This window comes from Sphaeramia orbicularis, chromosome 10 (genome assembly GCF_902148855.1).
Source record: "Sphaeramia orbicularis chromosome 10, fSphaOr1.1, whole genome shotgun sequence".
Taxonomy (NCBI): Eukaryota; Metazoa; Chordata; class Actinopteri; order Kurtiformes; family Apogonidae; genus Sphaeramia; species Sphaeramia orbicularis.
The window spans coordinates 24,807,985-24,828,626 of record NC_043966.1 but is presented as its reverse complement, the minus strand read 5'-3'; the positions used below and the strand labels follow the sequence as shown (position 1 = coordinate 24,828,626).

General features: G+C 39.2%; 1 protein-coding gene across 1 annotated transcript in view; it reads left to right on the top strand.

The window, feature by feature from the left end:
• The window catches only part of ccdc88b (coiled-coil domain containing 88B), a 64,696-nt gene that overhangs the window by 25,545 nt on the left and 18,509 nt on the right, over positions 1–20,642 (top strand). Inside the window, exons 11-22 of the mRNA XM_030145748.1 lie at positions 1,962–2,108; positions 3,001–3,175; positions 3,391–3,506; positions 3,928–3,996; positions 5,626–6,333; positions 8,035–8,214; positions 12,406–12,746; positions 12,865–13,024; positions 14,223–14,606; positions 16,902–17,063; positions 18,541–18,818; positions 20,218–20,361. Of these exons, the coding sequence (XP_030001608.1) occupies positions 1,962–2,108; positions 3,001–3,175; positions 3,391–3,506; positions 3,928–3,996; positions 5,626–6,333; positions 8,035–8,214; positions 12,406–12,746; positions 12,865–13,024; positions 14,223–14,606; positions 16,902–17,063; positions 18,541–18,818; positions 20,218–20,361 (2,864 nt within the window). The remainder of the gene's footprint in view (positions 1–1,961; positions 2,109–3,000; positions 3,176–3,390; positions 3,507–3,927; positions 3,997–5,625; positions 6,334–8,034; positions 8,215–12,405; positions 12,747–12,864; positions 13,025–14,222; positions 14,607–16,901; positions 17,064–18,540; positions 18,819–20,217; positions 20,362–20,642) is intronic.

Genomic DNA, 20,642 nt, shown 5'->3' with positions numbered 1-20,642 from the left:
CTTCATTGACAAAGAGCAGGAGTATGGCTTCAGTTATTAGAGCTTTTACACCCAAATGAGATTTATTCTATGGTAGTATAACTGTTCTGGGGCAGAAAATGTGCTCATATCCTTGTAAAATACCTCACAGTGTCCTCACTGTCACCTTCTGTCCCCCTTGATTCATTCTGCCTTCGCTCTGCTTCCTTCTGAAAATGCTGATAAGCTGGCAGGAGGAATTTGTTGTGTTTGGATTTATAATTAATTTCTTACAAATTCGCAATGAAAGGTTGAACACGAGATGGGCTTATTTAAATATTTACATGCAGAGCTTGTGTGTTGACAGTAAAAATCCACTCTTAGACACTTGATAAATGGCAAATTGACTGCATTTATAAAGCTTTTCTGTGCCCAAAGCAGTTTAGAGTGTGTCCATTTACACACATACGTACACACGCACGTACACCTGCGCGCGCACACACACACACACACACACACACACACACCAGACATGGCTAAATTACCACTGGGAGTAAGATCGGGTTCATGTGTTGCCAAAAGCCTGGGATCGAACTGACAACCCTGCAGTTCGTGGAAAACCTGCTCTCTGTGCTGAACTACAGCCCCAACTTAGACTTAGGGGATATATTGTATAATGTAGTGAAAGATATATTCATCATAATTTTATCATTTTCTTGTCTATTTTCATGTCTTTTTCCTGCAAAATGCAATAGCATAAGCACAGATTTTTATGACACCTAAAGGGTAGAACTGAATTTTGGAGCAGATCCAAGAAAATGAGATGGATGGATTTCTGAGCTGTGATAGCGAAGATTGGTGAATTTTGTTATATTTAACTTTGATGAAGGATAGAGAGGTAAAAGCACATGTAGGATTGACCACATGACGGACTGTAGAGATGGGCCTCACCTGTCATAACACCTCAAAATGTTCCTTGTCTCACAAAGAATCACTGTGTTCATTTTGAGCTTCATCAGGTGGCATCATAATTGGCTAGTCTATACATACACTGTAACAGATAATGACAGAGGTTGTCCGATTCTTACAGAGCCAACTATTTTTATAAAAACAGGTGTTTCTTCAGTGAACGGAGCGACTTCTCCCATAGGACTCCATTCAAACACATCAGACTGTATGTGTTGACAGCTGGAGTGGGAATCTTTCATCTTTAGATAGAATAGCATTATTTAAAGTAACAAACTGACAAAAAGGAGGAAAACGTACATCATAATTTGAGTTTTATTCCCTTGGTTAATTAAAGATTATTAAGTGGCTTTTTTCAGTACTTGATTTTGACTGGTCAGTGGCAGCATCCTACGGTTGGCTATTTCTGTATTACAGATTGTTTCTCTGTTATAGAGAGTCTGTATGAACTCATGTATCTAGTGAAAGCAAAGAATACTTTTCAGATTGATCAAATCACTGTTTCATTAACATTTTTGTTAAATTATTAATTTGTTAGTATGTAATAAGCATCTGCATTGCCCTGTTAGGGTTTATTTCACAATAGTGACTGGTTCAACATACATTATCCCTTAACGCAGAAGCACAGTGGGCTATTGGTCTTTGTGGGGTATTACTTTCTGACTGCTCTTCTCATTTCCATTGTCCTGGTTAAGATAGGGCACATGTGATTTCACCATCTTGCTTTGTGATCACAGGATGTTTTGGTCATATTTACACTGCAACCCAGATCTGGTGACCCAATAACTATGAAAGTAAAAGAACAATATCTCTAATTAAAAAAAGGAGCATACTGGACTAATCCTTGTGATGTGGCAGAGATGCTTGGCTACAGAACATATTAGATTAAATATGAAAGAAATGTACAAATGCAATGGATATATAAATAAAGATGTCTGTTGTCATGAGTTTTTCTTTTGTTGTCTGAGTAACGAGATGACGACAGCACTTCCTCCTTTACTTTCATGTTTCCTCTATCCGCGTGGCGCCCCCTGCAGGAGCAGCAGCAGCTGTGTGTAGCGCTGCAGGAGACCAAAGCTCTTCTAGAAGAACAACTGGTGGATGCACGGTCACGCTGCTCCTCGCTAAGGGAGCTGGAGAGGGACAACCTTCTGCTACGTCAGAAAATCATAGATGTGGAAGTGGTGGGTTGAGCAACACTTTTTTTTTTCTTTTCTCAACCTTTAAATGTGGATGTCAGTGTTCACAGTTGTATTTGTTGTCATATTTTTTAAATTTCTGCATTGTTAACAGAGTTTGTCTATGTTTAGGTGTGTTTGATGTTACACTATAGACCAGAGCAAAAGTGCAGACATTCTCAAGTAGAAATACAGATACTCATGTCAACAAATTAAAAGCATTAATTACACTTCTTTAGTCATGTCAAAAATCGAATTTGCTCAAAGTATATGTCCTTTGAATGACATTTCTCCCAGCTGTTTTGTCACATTAATATTGTGTTAAGTGAAGACATTTAAATCATTGTGACTTTTAACTAAATAAAAAAAACAACTATAGACTGAAAATGATCTTTGCTACAATTTGCATAATAGTTTTCAATGTCTATAGCAGAAGTCAAATCATTATGATGTCTTTTCACTATGATCCTTTCTCCTATTCATGTCTGCTTTGTCTTGATACTTCCTTTACATCCATTTACTTTTGTTATATGTGATACAGACTGATGGATAAGATAAAAAAGGTCTTTTCTCTGTCTTATTGTCCCATTAATTTCATTGGAAATACTTTTTGGTGTTGATATTTTTCCTCAAATGCGTTTAAACTAAAGTAATGAGCCTTACATGAAAAGGTAAGGAGTATATTTTATGTATGGTTAGGGATTTTTATGGCAAATACAAATATCTGAAAACTCTGCAAGAGTTGAGCAAAGTACTAATGTATTTGTACTTCTCCAATTTGCTGTCCACTAATATGTAGAAATATGAGTCCTGATCTTCCAGACTTGAAGTATCACAGTTGAATTATCTGTGTCTGAGATCTGATTTTCTACTCATGAATGTGTGTGTGTGTGTGTAGGAGCGGGACACCGAGAGGCAGCGAGTTGATGAGCTGCTGGAAATGAACATGAGCCTCGAGGCGGACCTAAGGCACTGCAGCAACAGTGACAGCAGCTCTGCTCCGGTCGCTGTGGTTCACCACCGTTTCCTCCAATCAGAACTGGACTCTGATGAGGAGCTGAGCGAGCTGATTGGTCAGAGCACCTGCCTTTCTACACCTTGTCATTTAAGACATTTTAATTAACTGATAAGAGAAAATATGTGGAGGTAATACAGGCCTGCAGGTTATCAATCAGCAACAACAGAAAGAATCTCCTCATATCTATTTCTCCTTTTCTCTACCCCCCCCCCCCCTTTTTTTTTCATTCTTATCCTACTTTATTCTTCATTTTCCCTCTCGCTGTCACAGATCAGAAGCCGCTGAGCGTGGAAGTGGGCGAGGCTTCGACGCTGAGGCTGCTGGGAGCCGAGCAGGAAAACGCAGAGCTGAGGAGACGATTGGAGGAGTTACAAGCCCAGCAGGAGGTCAGGGTTCAGAGGCTGAAGGTTATAACTTATATAGAAGTGATCCATGGCATTTTATTGCTGCTTAGCTTCAGGTTAAAGGTTAAAACAGGTCATGGGCATTAACAGCACTGAAGAAATGAAACAGTATTGACATTGCGTGCAGAGAGACACATCACAGCTTCACTTAAGAAGCAGCATGTTCACCTCCTTCTTTTGTAAATAACAGATTTCCTCTCATTTCCTTACTGGGGTATCTACGATTACCATTTCAGTCAAAACTGTTTTCAGAAAAATACCTTTCAAGGCAATCTAACAGCACTGAGTCACACGCCCAGCGCTGCTTTCCTCTGTGAAGTTAACATTATGTAGGTACAAATGAAACAGGAAGAGCAGGAAGCTGCAGCTGGAGGAATTAACCATCCATCTCCTCTTGCTGCAGGCTGAGTTGCCAGATGCAAAGGATGAGCTGGCTTGCCTGGAGATGAAGCATCAGAGCACACTAAGGGAGGTGAGGATGAGAATAAAATCTGCAGCCCTGAACCCCACAGATATGACACATTAACACAAAAACACCTACTTTGCCTGACTCTGTGGTATTTACTTTGTTTTCTAACCTCATGCAGCATCGAGTGCCATCCATTGATTCAAAAGCAGCTGGTTCATTTAAAGCCTGATTTCACATTAGCTTTGTCTGAAAACACACGAATTTACCGGAATCTTCTTTAAAAAATGTAAAACTTTTTGTACTGTGAACTCAGACACCTCGAGAAGTTTGTTTTATTTATTAAGTTCTACTTTGTAGATTTCCAAATGAATATTTCTACAGCCAACCTTTTCTAAGCAAGTTACAGTTATTAATTATGATATTATGCTGGATGTGATGTGCATTCCTATATTTTACTTACCGACTATGTAGATAGGATCAAAAAAGTGCAGAGATGTAATTGAAAGGTTTATATCACACCTAATGACTTTGCAAACCTGAGTAATTGGGATATGAGGGTGAAATTAAAGATTGACAAGTATTTCCATGCGGCTCAGAGGAGGAAACTGCTTAGTGAATTATTGCTGCAGAACATGATGAAACCTCCAAATGAGAGGTACTACTGAAAACCTGAGAAACCTTTTAAAACTTGTTGATAGAATTAGTGATTCAGAAGGTATTAAATATTTTAGAATCACACCCCACAGGCAGCAGCCTCAGTCTAAGGAACAGAGCAGTTTTTTTTACAAGCTTACTAGGTTTGACAAACATAATGTTGGGCTCTAATATGATGAAATGCTGTCCATTACCAGCATATAAATATTAATATGCAGACTAAATTATCTGAAAAGCCAGAAAATGAAAATGTGGACCATATTAAAACCTTTTATACAGTCTGGTAGAATTTAATGTTTAAATGTGAACAAAGAACTGAAACAAAACATTGATTATTTATTCATCATTTAGTCAAAAGGAAATTCACTGATGATGATTTTATCACTGACAAATGAGTAACAAAACTGTAACTACACATCTGGGCACAAGTGCATGTAGGTGGAGGCTTGTGAATAAAAAATATTACAAATACTGTTCAATACAAATGTGTTTGTGTATATTGCCTCAAGAAGAATGTTACAGATTATTTTATTATTATTTATTTATTATTATTTTTATTTTAAAGTAATATAACTCATTCACAGGTTACAGGTTTCTTATCTTATATAAAATAAGGTTTATGAATCTCTTGATCAACTGCACAGCTATAAGTATCATTTTATGCAGTGTATTCCCGTTGCTTCGGACTGTACTTTTATGTATAATGGCTGCTTCCTGCTGTTCAGTGATTTTATTTGTGTAGAGGAGTATCATTGTTATTTCTTTTAAGCAACAAAAATCTTTTAAATCAATCCTTAATTTTGCCCCCTCTCAAATATCTTTGTGTTGAACCTGGATGCATCTTGAACAAGAACAAAGAGGAAAGTTTCAATATTCCTTTTCACAAAATACTCATAGTTCAATACACGAATAGATGAAAAGAGAGGAAACAGGGACAATAAAAGAAGCAAAAATGTAGAAGAGATTCAGAACTTTGAAAAGAATTTAAATTTACCACCTATTATGCTCCCTTCAATGTCATTTTTTTACTCTTTTCAGTTCCAAAACCTGAAGAATGAAAATGCCACTTTGAAGCAGCGTCTGGAACAGTTAATGACCAATCTGCAATACATGGAGGACAAGAAGAAAGACGAGGAAGGGAAGAAACCATACAGAAATGAAGAAAAGGATGAGAGAGGCATTCAGGGTTCTGAATTGTGCAGAGAGGATGGTGAAGGAAGGGTGAAGATGATGGAGGAGAGGGAGAGAAGAAGAGGACAAATCATTGGCAGCCAGAGAGAAGCTGGGGTTGGCGAAGAAGTTCTGGATGTTCAAGGGGGAAAAGCAGAACCATGTGATGATGAGATCCAGTCCAAAAAGAGGGGGGAGGCAGAAGGAGGCCACAAAGACAAGGAGAAAGAGGAGAAGGAGCATAAGGCAGAGCAGACTGCAGCATTGAGCTCCCAAACTCCAAGTGTAGAAAATGACATCCAGAGAAGCATAGAGGTTAATGCAGAGGGCACGTCTGCAGATCAGGCTGCGTGTTCCCTCTCAGGCCATGACGTGGAACATCTGACACATCAGCTCCAGGAGGCGCAGGACGAGACCGACAGGCAGGCGTTGGTGGCCCAGGACCTGCGATCCAAACTGGGTGAACAGAGCAGAAAGACCTGGGAGGCAGAGCAGAGGCTGGTGCTTCTGGAGGCCGAGCTGCAGCGGCTGAGGAAGGCTGCAGAGAGTCTGGGAGAGGCCCGGAGACAGATAGAGGTACGTGGATGGAGTCTGATGGTTTGGTGCCATGAATCAACTCTCATCCCATCCCAGCCTTTTGTAATTAACTTATGACCACAGCTCCAGAATGGATGGGGAGTAAACAATTAACCTTTCAACATCCACCATTTTCATGGAATTTAGGGTTAGGATTAAGCTCATAACAGAATAACTGTGAGGACAAAATGCATACGTTACACTTCATTTAAGAGGGAACAGCTTCTAGTTTCTGTGTTTAGCATGTGGCTGTAGCTCAGCCTATACTACACCCGTTCAAACACATGGAATGCTAACCCTCATGCTTCTCTTAACCCTAGTGACCTGGTGGGAGTTAAAATGTTAAAGTCCTTCATCACATGTTTAAACAATAGACTGTATATAAAGATGGACAACAGGATAACGCCTCCTCACACTATGTATAAGTGAAGTCTTGTGGTCATTGGAGCTACCATTCTGCTTCTGTGATGCAATTTGGAGCAACAGTCTGCACAGTAGACATGCAGGGACGCAATATCATTTCCACTGGCACATCTGACAGTTTCTTGACAGCAACTGGTCATTACAGCTATCCGTCACCCATTTTTGTGTCTTTTAATGACTTATTAAAAACAAACTGATCAAAAAAGTGATGATTTGAACACAATCAGCCTGATGAAATCTTCTGAAAAAGATGGAAATCACCCCTGGGAAAATTTTATGAATTTATCCTTTAAGTTTATAATTTGGTCCAAGTTCCGTTGACCATGCTTTAAGGCTAACATTGAGGGGTGGACTTTATGACTTATCAGCCACCAGAGTGACATCAGTGTTTTGTGGCTTCACTTTTGGAGAACTGTTATTATGTCCATCTCTATATTTATGATTTAACCACTCATGCTATCAACTATACAAAAATGACAGAAAGATTTTTGTCTGGTCAAACTAGTCTTACATCAATGTGATGCTAGTAACAGAACTGAACAAAAGTGAAGAAAAAGCAAGCCTCACCACCCCCAGAGGAATAGAAAAAGGGGAAAACATGGGTCATAATTTGTGGTTTGTGGAGCAAGAAAAGAGAAAGTAACGCCGCTACAGTAAATTATTCACCAATGAGACTATCAATCATTCGTGCTTGTCCAAGTAAACTCCCCTGAGCCTGAGTGACTACTCAGTCACATTAAATAGCACATTTTTTCCAAAACATTCGTTTTTGTATTGTTGCAGTCTTTACTACTTTTTTTTCCAGTAAAATATCCCATAACTGCTAAATTATTTAAGAAGACAAAAAGGTTTCTGTAGGAGTGAACAGAGCTGAGTGGTTTGGGGCAATGGTACAGTCAGCCGTGCTTTTAGTTCGAAAAAAAAAAACAAAAAAACCCAGAATTAATAGCAATATTAGTCCCACTTAGGATGGTGAAGAAAGTTATGTAACAGACACATTTATACATTTATCTGAGTTAGATCTGAGCTGTTATTCACTTTCTCTTTGCATAACTGACACCTGAGTGCCAAAAAATAATTAATGTGCAGTCTCTCAGGGCTGATGTAAAAGCATATTAGATCATATTCAACAGGGGAGGGAAGGTAGATGATGTTTTTTATTTATTGTTAATTAGTCCAAATGTTTGCTGGTGATTCTTTTGTTTTTCCCAGTAAGAGAATGCATACACATGTACACAGATGAAGAAAACCCTACCATTTGTCTCTGTGGTTTGTCAGGTCCTTCAGTCAGAGGGTCTGGTCATGGAGGAGGAGTTGTGTCGTTTGCGGAGCCAAGCTGAGCTTCACAGAATGCAGACAACGGTCATCGCCACCCTGGAGGGAGAGAAAGCCGCACTGGAGAGAGACAGGGACACACTACGCAGCAGTGTGGATGCCCTGCGCACCGCCCAGCGCAAGGTTGGACACAGCACATGCACAAAAACACACATATGATGTAATAGGAGCTGAGACACTAAACAATGAGCACTAAAGATGTCATGTCATTTCAAGGAGGATGGCCGAACAAGAAATGAACAAACCAAGATGTTTTTAAACCTAACACAAACCAGCAAGGACAGCATTTTATTGAATTTTAATACTGTAATCTCTTTAAATAATTAGTTGGTTACATTAAAGGCATTACATCAGACAAGAATTGAGTTTGTTAAGTGCATTATTTAACCATCTCTAACAATTACAGCTAAATGCTAATTATATAATTATGAGAAGCTGCTGTTCAGCAGGAGGTGGATTTGACAGAGTAACCACCGGTATAAGTAAAGCCACATACCAGCTAGGGATGGAAATTGGTAAGAATTTAACGACTCTGATTCCATTATCAATTTTGCTTATCGATCCGATTCCTTATCGATTCTCATTTAGTGAGGGAATAAAAGAGTACAAACAGGTTTGTTTGCATTAACTGTCTTTTACATTTCCATCTCTGCACCGAAAATATAACATATACAGTATGCACAAATAATAACAAATGATGCCAGGCCCGGTTCGGTGGGGGGGGTCACACCACATGACCGTACAAAATGAAAGTGAAACTTAAGAAGATGCTTTACTAATTCCTGTATGTCTCCCACTGTTGTGCATCTCATTTTCCTTTTCCCTACCTTTGGAAATTTTTATTTGAGGGGGCAGGGCGTTTGTAGCCCCCCCCCCAACTGAGCCCAGATGACACCCTGATGTTTGCTCTGCTGATCGATTCACAAGCGTCGCTAAGTAGCGTATCAAACATGTGACATTCCTGCAAATGAATTGCATGCTGTGTGGACAAATGTTTTAGCATACTGGAGGTATTTCCCCCTTTGAAGAAATGGAAGCTTTGCAAATGTTAGAAGTGGCCCTGGTGTCATCTGTTCACGTGAAATATAGCCATACTTTGGAACGTTTCTGCATTGACACCATGTGGGCCACATTCTAAAACAAAATGCAGCGTACATGTCATCATGGATGTGCAATGAAGGCGGAATCGATAAGCAGAATCATTAAGCAGGCAGGGAAACGATTCCAAGGAACTGAGCTACTGGGATTTTCAATTCCCATCCCTAACACCAACACAGGTATTTAAGCAGCAGTTTATTAATTAATGACCAAAATAGCTAAATAGGGTGGTGTGTAAGTAGATAGAAATGGGGGAGTAGAAATACAGTATGGTGCATTTTGGCAGATAACGCAAAGAAATGCAGGAGTTAAAGCTGAAGGGCAGTTCCTAATGCCATCTAGAGGCCCAGGTCCTGTGGGCAGGTCCAACCCTTCCAACTCCACCAGAAGTTAACATCCAGTATCCATGAAGCAAACCGCAGAGAAGACAAGCAGAGAAGCAGAGACGTGATCACAACAGCATCAAGTGAAATAGATGACTCAACCTGTCTGAGGCTGAACCAACATGTTTTTATACACTTGGTACTGATGAGACTGTCTTGAACTCAGATCCTCAGGTATTGACAAGCAACTCATCCACAGCCAGAGGGGATATCACAGGGTAAAGCTGCAGCAGGCAGAAATCAGTAAAAGGCAAAAAAAAAAAGCCAGATTTTGGAAATACACACCGTCCTCCTGCTGGTGTGTGCGCTAAGCTCCTCCCAGCAGGCGAACACTGGCATATGTATTTACACAACAGCCAATAGGAACACCCTCCCTCTGAAAAGTCCAATGATTGGTCAAAGTCATGGGTTGCATTTTCTAAACCCTGAGGTACAGAACTCTAGTTCCCACTGAAATCTCAATGTACTGAGAGGTTGTTACAGAATTTTAGCCTAGTGAAGCAAATTCTTACCCCGCTTTAGGGTTTTAGCACAGCTTATTTTGTTCATTGATGCAGGTCAGAGGGAAAAAAATGCCATTTAAATCAAATATCCCTCATTTTAGACACTCCACAGCAGGGTGTAAAGGGCATGGTTTAAAAAAGAAAAAAAAAAAAACAGAAAAAAAGTGATGCAGAATACTGTCTTTTAAGTGCTATTTGCAGTAAAATTCCAAGGCATCAGAGAAATTGCAAGCGAAGGAAAAGAAGAGTGCAAAAGTCAGCATTAAGGAAATACCATAAAAAGGATTTATTCCTCACATTCAGGAGTCATACATAATCCTATTTTTCATGTTGTAACATTTTAGTGTAATTTGCACTCCCCTTTTTTTAGAAAGAGAGGATCAAGCCTTTATTGTGAATTTCCTCACCTAAAGACTAATGTACATGGACTGTATTTTAAAAGCACGCAGTAATACATAAGAAAACATGTTTATTAGATTAGATATGTTTCAAGTGTTACCACAGTGTAACATAATGGAAATGTAGAAATAAACCCTTGAAACTTTATGCGCTTTGTTGTGACCATGCTCCTCTATATCATTTGGTAGCACATGTCTGCATAAAATTTCACATCATACAACATAAAAAAATTTGATTGTGAAAATTAAAAAAAAAAAAAAAAGACAGATGAGTAATCCTTAAGATTCAGTGTAATTTTGAGGACAGCATAACAGTATAATCTCAGAGTTACAGAAGGGTCACAGTGTCATTATTTCCCTTAATGCATAATGTAATTCAGATTAGCACAGTCAGCAAAAACTAAAATGCTCATTCCAAGCATTTCATGATTATACAACAGAATAGTTTCTGCTCATGTTTGAAGTGCACTTTGTATTTTGACTACAGACTAAGAAGCAAAGACTCAGAAATAATGAAGACTATAGCAGTGCATGCTAAATGAAACATGAAGTGCACTCTGCTTTGTTCTGCTGGAGGGCTGAATAACACAAACAGAAAATTATGACTCATCTGTTTCCACTTTCCCCTTTACCTTGTAGCTGTGTGGGTTGATTTAACCATTAAAGGAGGAGTTTCACATTTGTAGAAACGCACACACACTAACTTTTAATACAAAGTTACAGTCAAAAGACAGTTTGCGTAAAGACATTCTGGAGAAGAGAGCTAAAGGCAGAAAAGAAAAAGAAAAAAATGTCTGTCTATGAGTATATTCACGGGTCAGTAATAAACACCAGATACACAAAAAGGAAAGCTCTATTATATAGTGTAACAAGGAATTACTGTATGTGCTGGAAAAGAAACAGACGCATATCTGTATGTAGCTGTCAGCAATGAGAACAATACAACTCCATTAACACATACATTTTACATAGATTTTCTTGACACACATTGTAGCTTAAAGTCTGTTTGATTAAATTCAGATATTTTCTTCTAAGCACAATATAGCTACTAAAAACATGTGAGAAGACCACCAACTACAGATAGGAACATGGAAACTATGCAGTATTAATGAAAATGTACACTGTATTAAGAATATTGTCATGCTTTTCAAGGTAAAGCAATTTTGTCAATGGAATCTGGTGGCTTTGAAATGAGTTTATGTAACAGCTTCCATTTAGTCAGATAGAGCTGCGTAACAGTCGGATAAAATGTTAAAAAAAATTTTCCTCATATAGTGTTCTTATTTATTGGCTATATACAGTTTTCTGCTGCCTCCGTCCATGACAGTATTCTACATCTTCAGCAGTCACAGCCCTAGATGGTCATGGTTTTGAAAGGCATTTTGTACAATTGATGATGTTTTTGCTCATTCTGATTTGACTGAGTGGTTACTAACACATTTTTCTGACTGTAAACTTATATTACATACATTTATTCCTGTTTTATGTGACCTTTAACTGTGCAGGTACTGTTTACAATATCTCCCTCCTACATTATGTGCTATTGTTTTCATCAAAAGTTTAATTAAATGTTGAATAACAGCCATCATTTTTCAGTGATGTGCACCAGTAAAACAGGACTAATTCATCAGTCTAGTGTTAAACAGGAAGCAAACACATTCACAAAAAGTTTTAATCCAGGTTTTTACCTATAATTATAGTTGTGTTTGCTGTGAGTGTGTTTTGCAAAACATTCTGAGTATAAATCTTTAATTCTTTGCCAAAGGAACTCTGAGAATTAGGTATAATCACTCAAATATTTTGAATAAAGACGATGTGACCAGTTTGACAAAGAAGTAATGTGTTTCTTTACACATTAATAAAAAAAATAATCCTGAGTGTACATTGTGCTGTTTTCCTTGTTTGGTTGATGGTCCACCTGTCTTTACTCAGGGTGACCAGTTAGAGCTGACCACTCAGACTCTCAGGGCAGAGCTGGAGCGTCAGGGCCGGAGCTTGGAGACCTCTCGCCGTCGGGAGGTGGAGCTGGAGGCAGAGCTCCGCGAGGCCACGCTGGAGGCTGAATCTGCAGTCAGGGCTCGGGACCAGGCACTGCTGGAGGCCTCGCGCTTGGAGCAAGAGAAGGAAGTGTGTCAGACAGAGCTCGACAGCCAACGGAAGGAGGGGAGGCAGAGGGAGAGGGAGTCAGGGAGACTGAGGCAGCAGCTGGAGAGCACAACCCTGGCCCTAGAGCACAGCAACCAGAGAGCCCGGGCTCTGGACGCTGAACACAGGTACACACACTTACACTCAATCACTACCTGAGGTGCACAATTAATTTTATAAAGCATCAGAGGGAAATTGCTCTGTGTGTGTGTGTGTGTGCGTGCGTGTGTGTGTGTGTGTGTGAAGACGTGTGTGTCAGCAGCTGTCTGAATCCAAGGAGCTCTGCACTCGGCTGCAGGACCTGGAGAAAGAGCTCAACACTCGATTAACCAGCATGGAGGAGGGTAAACAGCAGCTGCAGGAACAGTATGCAGAAGCACAGGCCAAGATTAGTTCACTGTCCCAGGTGTGTAAGTGTGTGTGCATGTGTGTGTGATGGGGTAGTTTAGTCACTGAGAGTGGAGCTCACAGACACTGCTGCAGGGATGTACAGAAGAGTAAACACAACCAAATGCAGCCTTCTTACCGTCAGAGTTCACTGTGCATGATTTGGGGGGATTTGGGAGAATCTAGTTTAAGAGATGGAATATAATATTCATAATTTTGTTGTCTTTAGTTTATAATCAGGGTAAAGGTGTTACCTTGGGGTAGGGGTGTCAAGCATACAGCTCGTGGGCCAAAAAAGGGTCTAATTTGGCCCTTCAGTGAAACACTTACACTGAATATATTAACAGTAGCTATGTAAGCCCATGTAGTGTGACAAATGACAGTAGTTGTACATCCTTGTTTTTGAGTTCAAACAATGATATATTTAGTTGAAACAGTCACTTTTGCCTCAGCTTTCTGTTCTCATATTGCAATAACCTTTGACTTTACACTGGGCTTTTACAAACATCTGTATGGTCAGTAATTTAAACATAGGAAACTACTTGAAAAAAAAAATGCAGAGGATAAAATAATAAATAGTGATAAATCACTTATCACATTAGATGTTGAGAAAAATTAATTCTCCACAAAAATAGATCTGGGTCTTTAAGGGTTATGTTAAAAAAAAAAAACAACAACAACAACAAAAAAACTCACTGTGATGAACCACATTTGTTGAATTTCACAGAGCAGTGTAGATGGACACTATTGTCCAACAACTAAAGAAAACAGAGAAGGATTGACCTAAGTGTTGATTAGACAACTCTGGGAATAAACAAACAGGAAATTAAATAGTCAAAACAAAACACTACTTTCTTGTTAAGTTAAAATGGGAGAACCCACACTTTGATTGTTGTCTGTTGATGCATATCATGAATAACTTTCCTTTTACCAAGAATGATTAAAGAGCATTGTTACTATTGTGGAGCTACTTCTGATAAGGACCTCAAATAATAGAGTAAGGATTAGTATATGTTTAAGATCATAGCTTACAGAATTAGTTAGAATTTGAGCTGTTCAAATTCAGAGAAATCATTCATTTTATCCAATGTACATCCAATTGGCTCAGCCTCAGTTTAGATTTTCAGTTTTGTTTTGTCTTTGAATGATCACAAGCCTGTTTATTCTCTGCCGATGATTATCTCTGAACTCTTTGTTGCCCTCATCTTCTTTATCAGGAGCTGTCCAAAGAGCAGGAGAGTTCTCAGGCTTTATCCGCTGAAGTTGAACGTCTGAGGCAGAGACTACAAAAGGCTGAGACCGAACTGCAGATGGCAACTGATTCTCTCAACCAATCACAGCAAAGAATAGAGTCACTGTCTTATAACCTGAAGCAAAGTGAAAATCTTCTTCAGCTGGAAAAGAGAAGAGGAAGTGCAGAAGTGGATGCTGCGACTAATTCTAATTCAGACTCAGACAAAACACACATTTGTCAGACAGAGACTCAGGAGATGTCACCTGGGGATGAAACTCTTTCACCTGGCAAAGGTCATGACCATGATTATACCACAGGAGAGACAGAGAGGCAGCTGACTGAGAGACTGGTAGAACTAGAGAAGGAGGTTTGTATTGGTGTTTTTCAGTGTGTTTCTTTACATTTTCAGGCCTTTGAATCCTATGTGCAGGATGTCAGCCTGTTCCTGTGTGGCTCACTTCCCTTTTTGTGCGAGTAGATGATCTTTATTATTGTGAATTTCTTGCTCTTGGGATGCTCAACGACTATCAACCACGAACCCACAGGCTTCCCAAGTGCAGCACTTTATTTCCAGAACTATTGCTTTATCTCTGCTCATCAGTTTTTATAATGTCACCTCGGCTACTGTTAATCTTCCTTATCTCCTCTGCTTCTCCTCTGCTTTAGCTCTTTTTCTCTCTCCCTCTCTTAAACATACACTTACAGACACACACACTAAACTCTACTATCAAGCTGTAAGCACCACCTAAGATGAATTTCATTTAGTATATTTCTCTATAGACATTGTACCCATTAACACTGCCAAATATGGAGTTAAAACCTCAATTCTTATTTCTATCCATATTAAAGATGCTAAGATTCATAGGTTCAGGCCATGAGTGCCCTGGTTGAAAAGGTGTGCATCATGGAATCAATTTTTGCACTTTTTATGTATGATTACTAGTGGAGGTCCTGTGCCTTTATTATTTAGAGATGTGATCAATAATTTCTGACCAGTAAATTAATATTTACTGTCAGATTGATATCTCCTCTCTAAACTGCTCCTCCAGTGCATCTGTTTTCTGCTGCCAGAGGTCGACCAATACTAGACTTTAAAGGCTCATATAATAATTCTAGTTTCTAAGAGGAAAAAAAAAAAGATAAGTGATTAAATGACCTGTATTATGTTGCTGGAAATGTACTCTTTTTGGCTTTATTTTTTATTAAAGAAACTGTTGACGAAGTAAGCTAAGTAAAAGCAATAATTACCTTAATGGATGGATAAATCAAAATCTAAACTTCAATAATGTAAGCGATTGTGTTTGAAATTTTTATTAGCTATTATTTTCTTTCAGATTCAGTTTGAGCCTGATATCAGCCATTGGTTTGTAAAACATCCTATTGACACCACTTAATCAGCCTGTTTCTGTCTGCTGCTGTCAATGGCTAATTCATGCCAAGTCTTGCGGCCATTTCTTGCATGACTAAGTAAATCTGAAGGCTGCTAAGGTGGCTTTGATGTGTTATGTGTTATAAACATGTAACTAGAGACAGCAGCAGAGAATTGGTTTAAGACAAGTTCCAGACCAGGGTTTATTTGATGTTTTTGAGACTATTTGTGTTAAAGTTTTTTAAAGGTTTGAATGTTTTTTAGAAGTCAAGAAGAAATAGCATGAATTTCAGCTGTAATGCTAAAGAGACAAACTTTTTTAAAAAAAGTAGAAATTAAGCTTTTTTTATGAATTTGTTATTTGCTGTGCACTTAAGAAGAAGCAGAGAAATCAAATTACATTAAACTGTCTATTACAGAGCATTATATTTTCTCTACATTGCACAGAGTCACAATTAGTTCAGTCAAATCTTGTCAAATTGTGCCACATCACAATAAGGGTGAATTGTATTTTATCGTGTTGCTAGATCTTAAATGTATCAGGTCACCGGCAGTGTCTCAAATTGTCAATCACTTCAGCCACATTGAGATGAGTTTGGAGTCTGTGTAGGTTTGTTGCTATATTGGCAGCAAGATGGGCATAGTGGAGGAGCAGGAAACATAAATCCACAAGCAAAAAAAGTAGAAATCCCCTGTGCTGCTGTGTGATTCAGTCAGGAGCTAGTAGGCAATGTGGAAGAATCCAAAATGAAAAAATAGCTCACTCCAAATTCAACTCTAAATCCTTTGGATCAGGCAAATAGGTAGTGTTTTTTTTTTTGTTTTTTTTCACTCCACCAGCATTTGCACAAACATTTCCAATGAATTCATAGTTTTAGAGGTTCAACATGAGTTTTCCTGTACTTATGGGTAATACACCAGAGTTTATTCCTGAAGAAATTTAACAAAACACTTTCTTTCTGGTTAATTTTCACAATATCTAATGAACAACTCACACATTCATCACGTATGTCCAAAATGTGATTAGATAATTGATGCATGTGCAAATAAAGTCCTTATAAAATGTAATATCTAATAAAATATGTGAATTAGAATATAACCACAGTATAAATATTATTTCTGCAAACTCAGGATAAAATTAATGTTTGCAATTCCAGAAAGAATATCTAATCAAACTTTTACCTGACTGAAGGTCATCTCCTGATTCCATTGAACTTCATATTATAATATACGTATTTTAAGTGTCGTGGTAGATTTTTATTCTCCCTCTTCTCACTGATTTCCTCCTCCCAGAAAGCGCTGGCAGTTGCCGGACAGGAGGCTTTGCTGTCACGTCTGTCCCAGTCCCAGGAGGCGTGTGAGCACCTTAAGGAGCAGCTGGAGGCTCTGCAGAGGCACTCGCTCAGCCTACAGGACTCCTGCACCAGATTACAGACACTCAACACCCAGCTACAGGTGACCTGAAACACACATAACGTTGTAAAGAGCCCCATTATACCTGAATGATTCAACTATACTTGTGGCATAAACATTTACTGGATTTCTATTTATTTTTTATGTTGTTTTCACCACCGTAGTCGAACTCAATGAAATGCAAATGGACTTTTTTTGCATTGAATTAGTACATTAAAGTCCTGATGAAATGGTAGCGGAGAGAGTGGTATTTGATTTTGGATAAACAGGCTCTTGTAATTTCTCTATTTTGTGGCTCCTCGTCTCTTTGCGCCTCCTAAAATACATCGTGATGAGAGAGGATTGAGAAATGAGGGGTTACTATGAGTGAGGATACATTGGTGTATCCTTTTGGGAGATGGAATTTTTGTCTTTTTGACATTTGGCACCCCTACATACAAAACAGTTGTGATACACAGCTCACATACCAATCCATGGCAAGAGGTTGCAGTCGGAAGTTGTGTTAGTTATTTAAGAACCTCAAACTTGTGCTAAATAAAAAATAAAAAAATGTATATATGATATCAACGCACACAGTGAATTGTGTTAAAAGTAAAACTATACATTTTCATGAGCACAGTTGTCCTCATCTGACAGAGATCATAAAATACAGGAGTACACTTTAATAAAATATTTGGCAGGTGGTGCAGCTGTGCAGCCCATCACATTTAATCAAGGTGTATTTAAAAGGATGACTCTGATGCAAGGATTTCTCATTTTGTCAAATATCTGCTGCCTTGAGTCTCCTCTGCTCACATGGCAATGACTAAGACGTGAGGAGAGGAAGGCAGTCAAGGATGTATAAATTGGGAAATGACAAGCTTTTCCTGTAAAAACTGGAATTTATGGAGGTCAGGGTGCTTCCAGTCTCCTCTGATTGGTCATCTCCACCTGTGGAGCAAAGACCCTTAATGACCCAGAGATGACACATAACTGCTAGATCACAAGCTTGTAGGTCTTCCACTGCAGAGGACATAAAGATTCAAGCAGGCACCTGTGAATGTGAGTCTTTTTTGTTCTAGGTGTGGCAGATACTGGTGTGTAGGTGATGTGTAATTCAAAATATCATGTCAAGATGTCATATCATATCGTATCATATATCATATCATATCATATCATATCATATCACATCTCATCATATCAAAACACTTTAACACTGATTTAGATTTTATAGGGACTTTAATGTTAGAGAAATACCATTATTGGGCTGTCAGACTTCCTCTGAGCACAGAAAAGCAGCATGCTTTTTTTTAAGTAAAATAATTAAAGTCACAGATCTCATTTATTTGTGTATTTACACGTTGGTAGCCATGTAACTTGCAGTCTGTTACAAGTTATACATAGAGCTAGTATCCTACAGGTAGAACAGAAAGTGGTAAACCAGGAAACAAAGATCTACTGAACAGCTTGTCTGGTCTCTGATAGACCCACAGAAATGTGCAAAACACATCTGTTCAGTTACACTCCAACCCATACACAGGTGGAGCAAGCAACGCTGAACTCCCAGCATGCAGCGGCGCTGGCGCGATGCAGTGAGAGCAAGGCTCAGTGTGCGACCCTGGAGGCTGAGTCTAAGGTGTGGGCACGGGAACGGGAGGAGTCCGTGGTCCGGATGGAGGCCCTGAGGCGGGACCATGAACGAATGACAGCTCTGCAGCAGCGGCAGGAGGTGGAGCTGGAGGAGCTGCTGGAGAAACACTCGCAACTCAGGAGCAACTACCGCAGCCTGGAGGCCCAGCACAGAGAGTTAGAGGGAAGGTACAAGCAGTAACTGACTCTGTTCAATCAGATTTAATGTAAATGTGAAATAGTTTTTTGTCATTGTGGGGACTTGCCATTTTCTTAAATAAATACAATAAAATATGCTAAAAGATTTAAAAAAACACACAACTTAGGCTTCTGCAGTAGCTGATGAGCACAGTGTTACAAAAGAAGGTCTCGTAATGTATTATTAAAATATTATTCCCACATTATTATATCTATATCATAATTCTGGAAGGTCTCAGAGCATCTGTGTGTGTGTGTGTGTGTGTGTGTGTGAGAGAGAGAGAGTGTGTGTGTGTGTGTGTATCTGCATGATTCTGACAATTTGAGATGGTTTTACCTGGCCAGTTTGGTATCTGCAGTTGAGGAATATTCCCATCTCCACATTAAATATCGCTGCAAGTTATTAAGACCAGTATTTTCAGAGATATTAGTCATTTTGGAATACAATTGCCTTACAATCACGGAAGTGCAGTACCATGCCGCATGATGGAAATGAAGTTAAAAACTGGAATGTCGCATTTACTCCCGCAGTCCCGACATATTGGTATTAACATTGGCATCCGCAGTTATACGGCCTGTGCATACCTCATGCGTACTGAGTGACATTTGAGAGAGAGAGAGAGAGAGATAGACAGATACGAGGGCTGTTCAATAAGTTCATGGCCTCACCCAGAACAGAACAACACAGACTGATAATTTATATTTTATTTTTCAACATAATCTCCATTTACAGCAATGCACTTGGTCCATCAATGTTCAAGTATCACTATCCCATCACGAAAGAATGTAACATCCTGTATTATAACAACCAGTATTTCTGGGTGAGGCCATGAACTTATTGAACGGCCCTCGTAGGTATAGGTAAAGTATGTCCTGGTACGGTGAACTCCTACTTCCTCAACCCCCCCCACCCTAGTCTTATGAAGCACCCCACCCCCATCCCCATCCATGTGCTTCGTGTGTACGTCACAATTTGAAGGTGCGCCTGGGTATTAATCCTGTATATTAGTTGTTGTTTACATTTTAAAGAATGACTTACCAAACCATTTTTGTGTCACTATTTATAAAATATAGATTAACATCTTTTCTCAAAAGTCTGCTCTCCCCAGCATAAAAACTACCACAACCCATCCACAGGTCACATAAATGTCTAAAGGAAACTTAGCCACCGCAATAACAACTGCAGCCTCTGTTAGCATCAATGCCAGAATCTTTATACCTTACAGACAGACAGTAGCATCTGATTTGGTCCATTTCAATCAGTTCCACATATACACAAGAGCAAGACAACCAACTAAAATAAGTCCCATGCTGTTAGAGGATGAATAAATATGAATAATAAAGTCACAGACTGTTGCATTATTTTGAATATTGTTTGTTAAATCTCAAGGTACAAGGAGCTGCTGGCCGGTAAAAGCCAGCTGGAGGAGAGAGAACAGGAGATGAAGATGGAGCGAGAGGAAATGGAGGCAGAAGCCCAGAGGAGGCTGGAGAGGGAACGAGAACTGGAGAGGCTGAAAGAAGACAATGAGAGGTAACAATAGTTTCCTCATTCAGTCTCTTCAGCATTGCATTCATGATATGTGCTCATCTTTCATCGGACTCCTCTCTCACTCTATGGTTATTTGAGTTTGGGTGAGCAGCAGCATTAATGCTTCTTTATAAAAGCACGAAGAGAAACAGAAACGTATTTGAATGCAAATGTACAACAGGAATGAACAGAGCGTATTTTGTCTCTTCAGCTCAAAAAAGCAGCTCAGAACAAGAAGGCAGCACTGAAAAACACATCAGGTTGCAGTGAGGATTGTTGTAAGA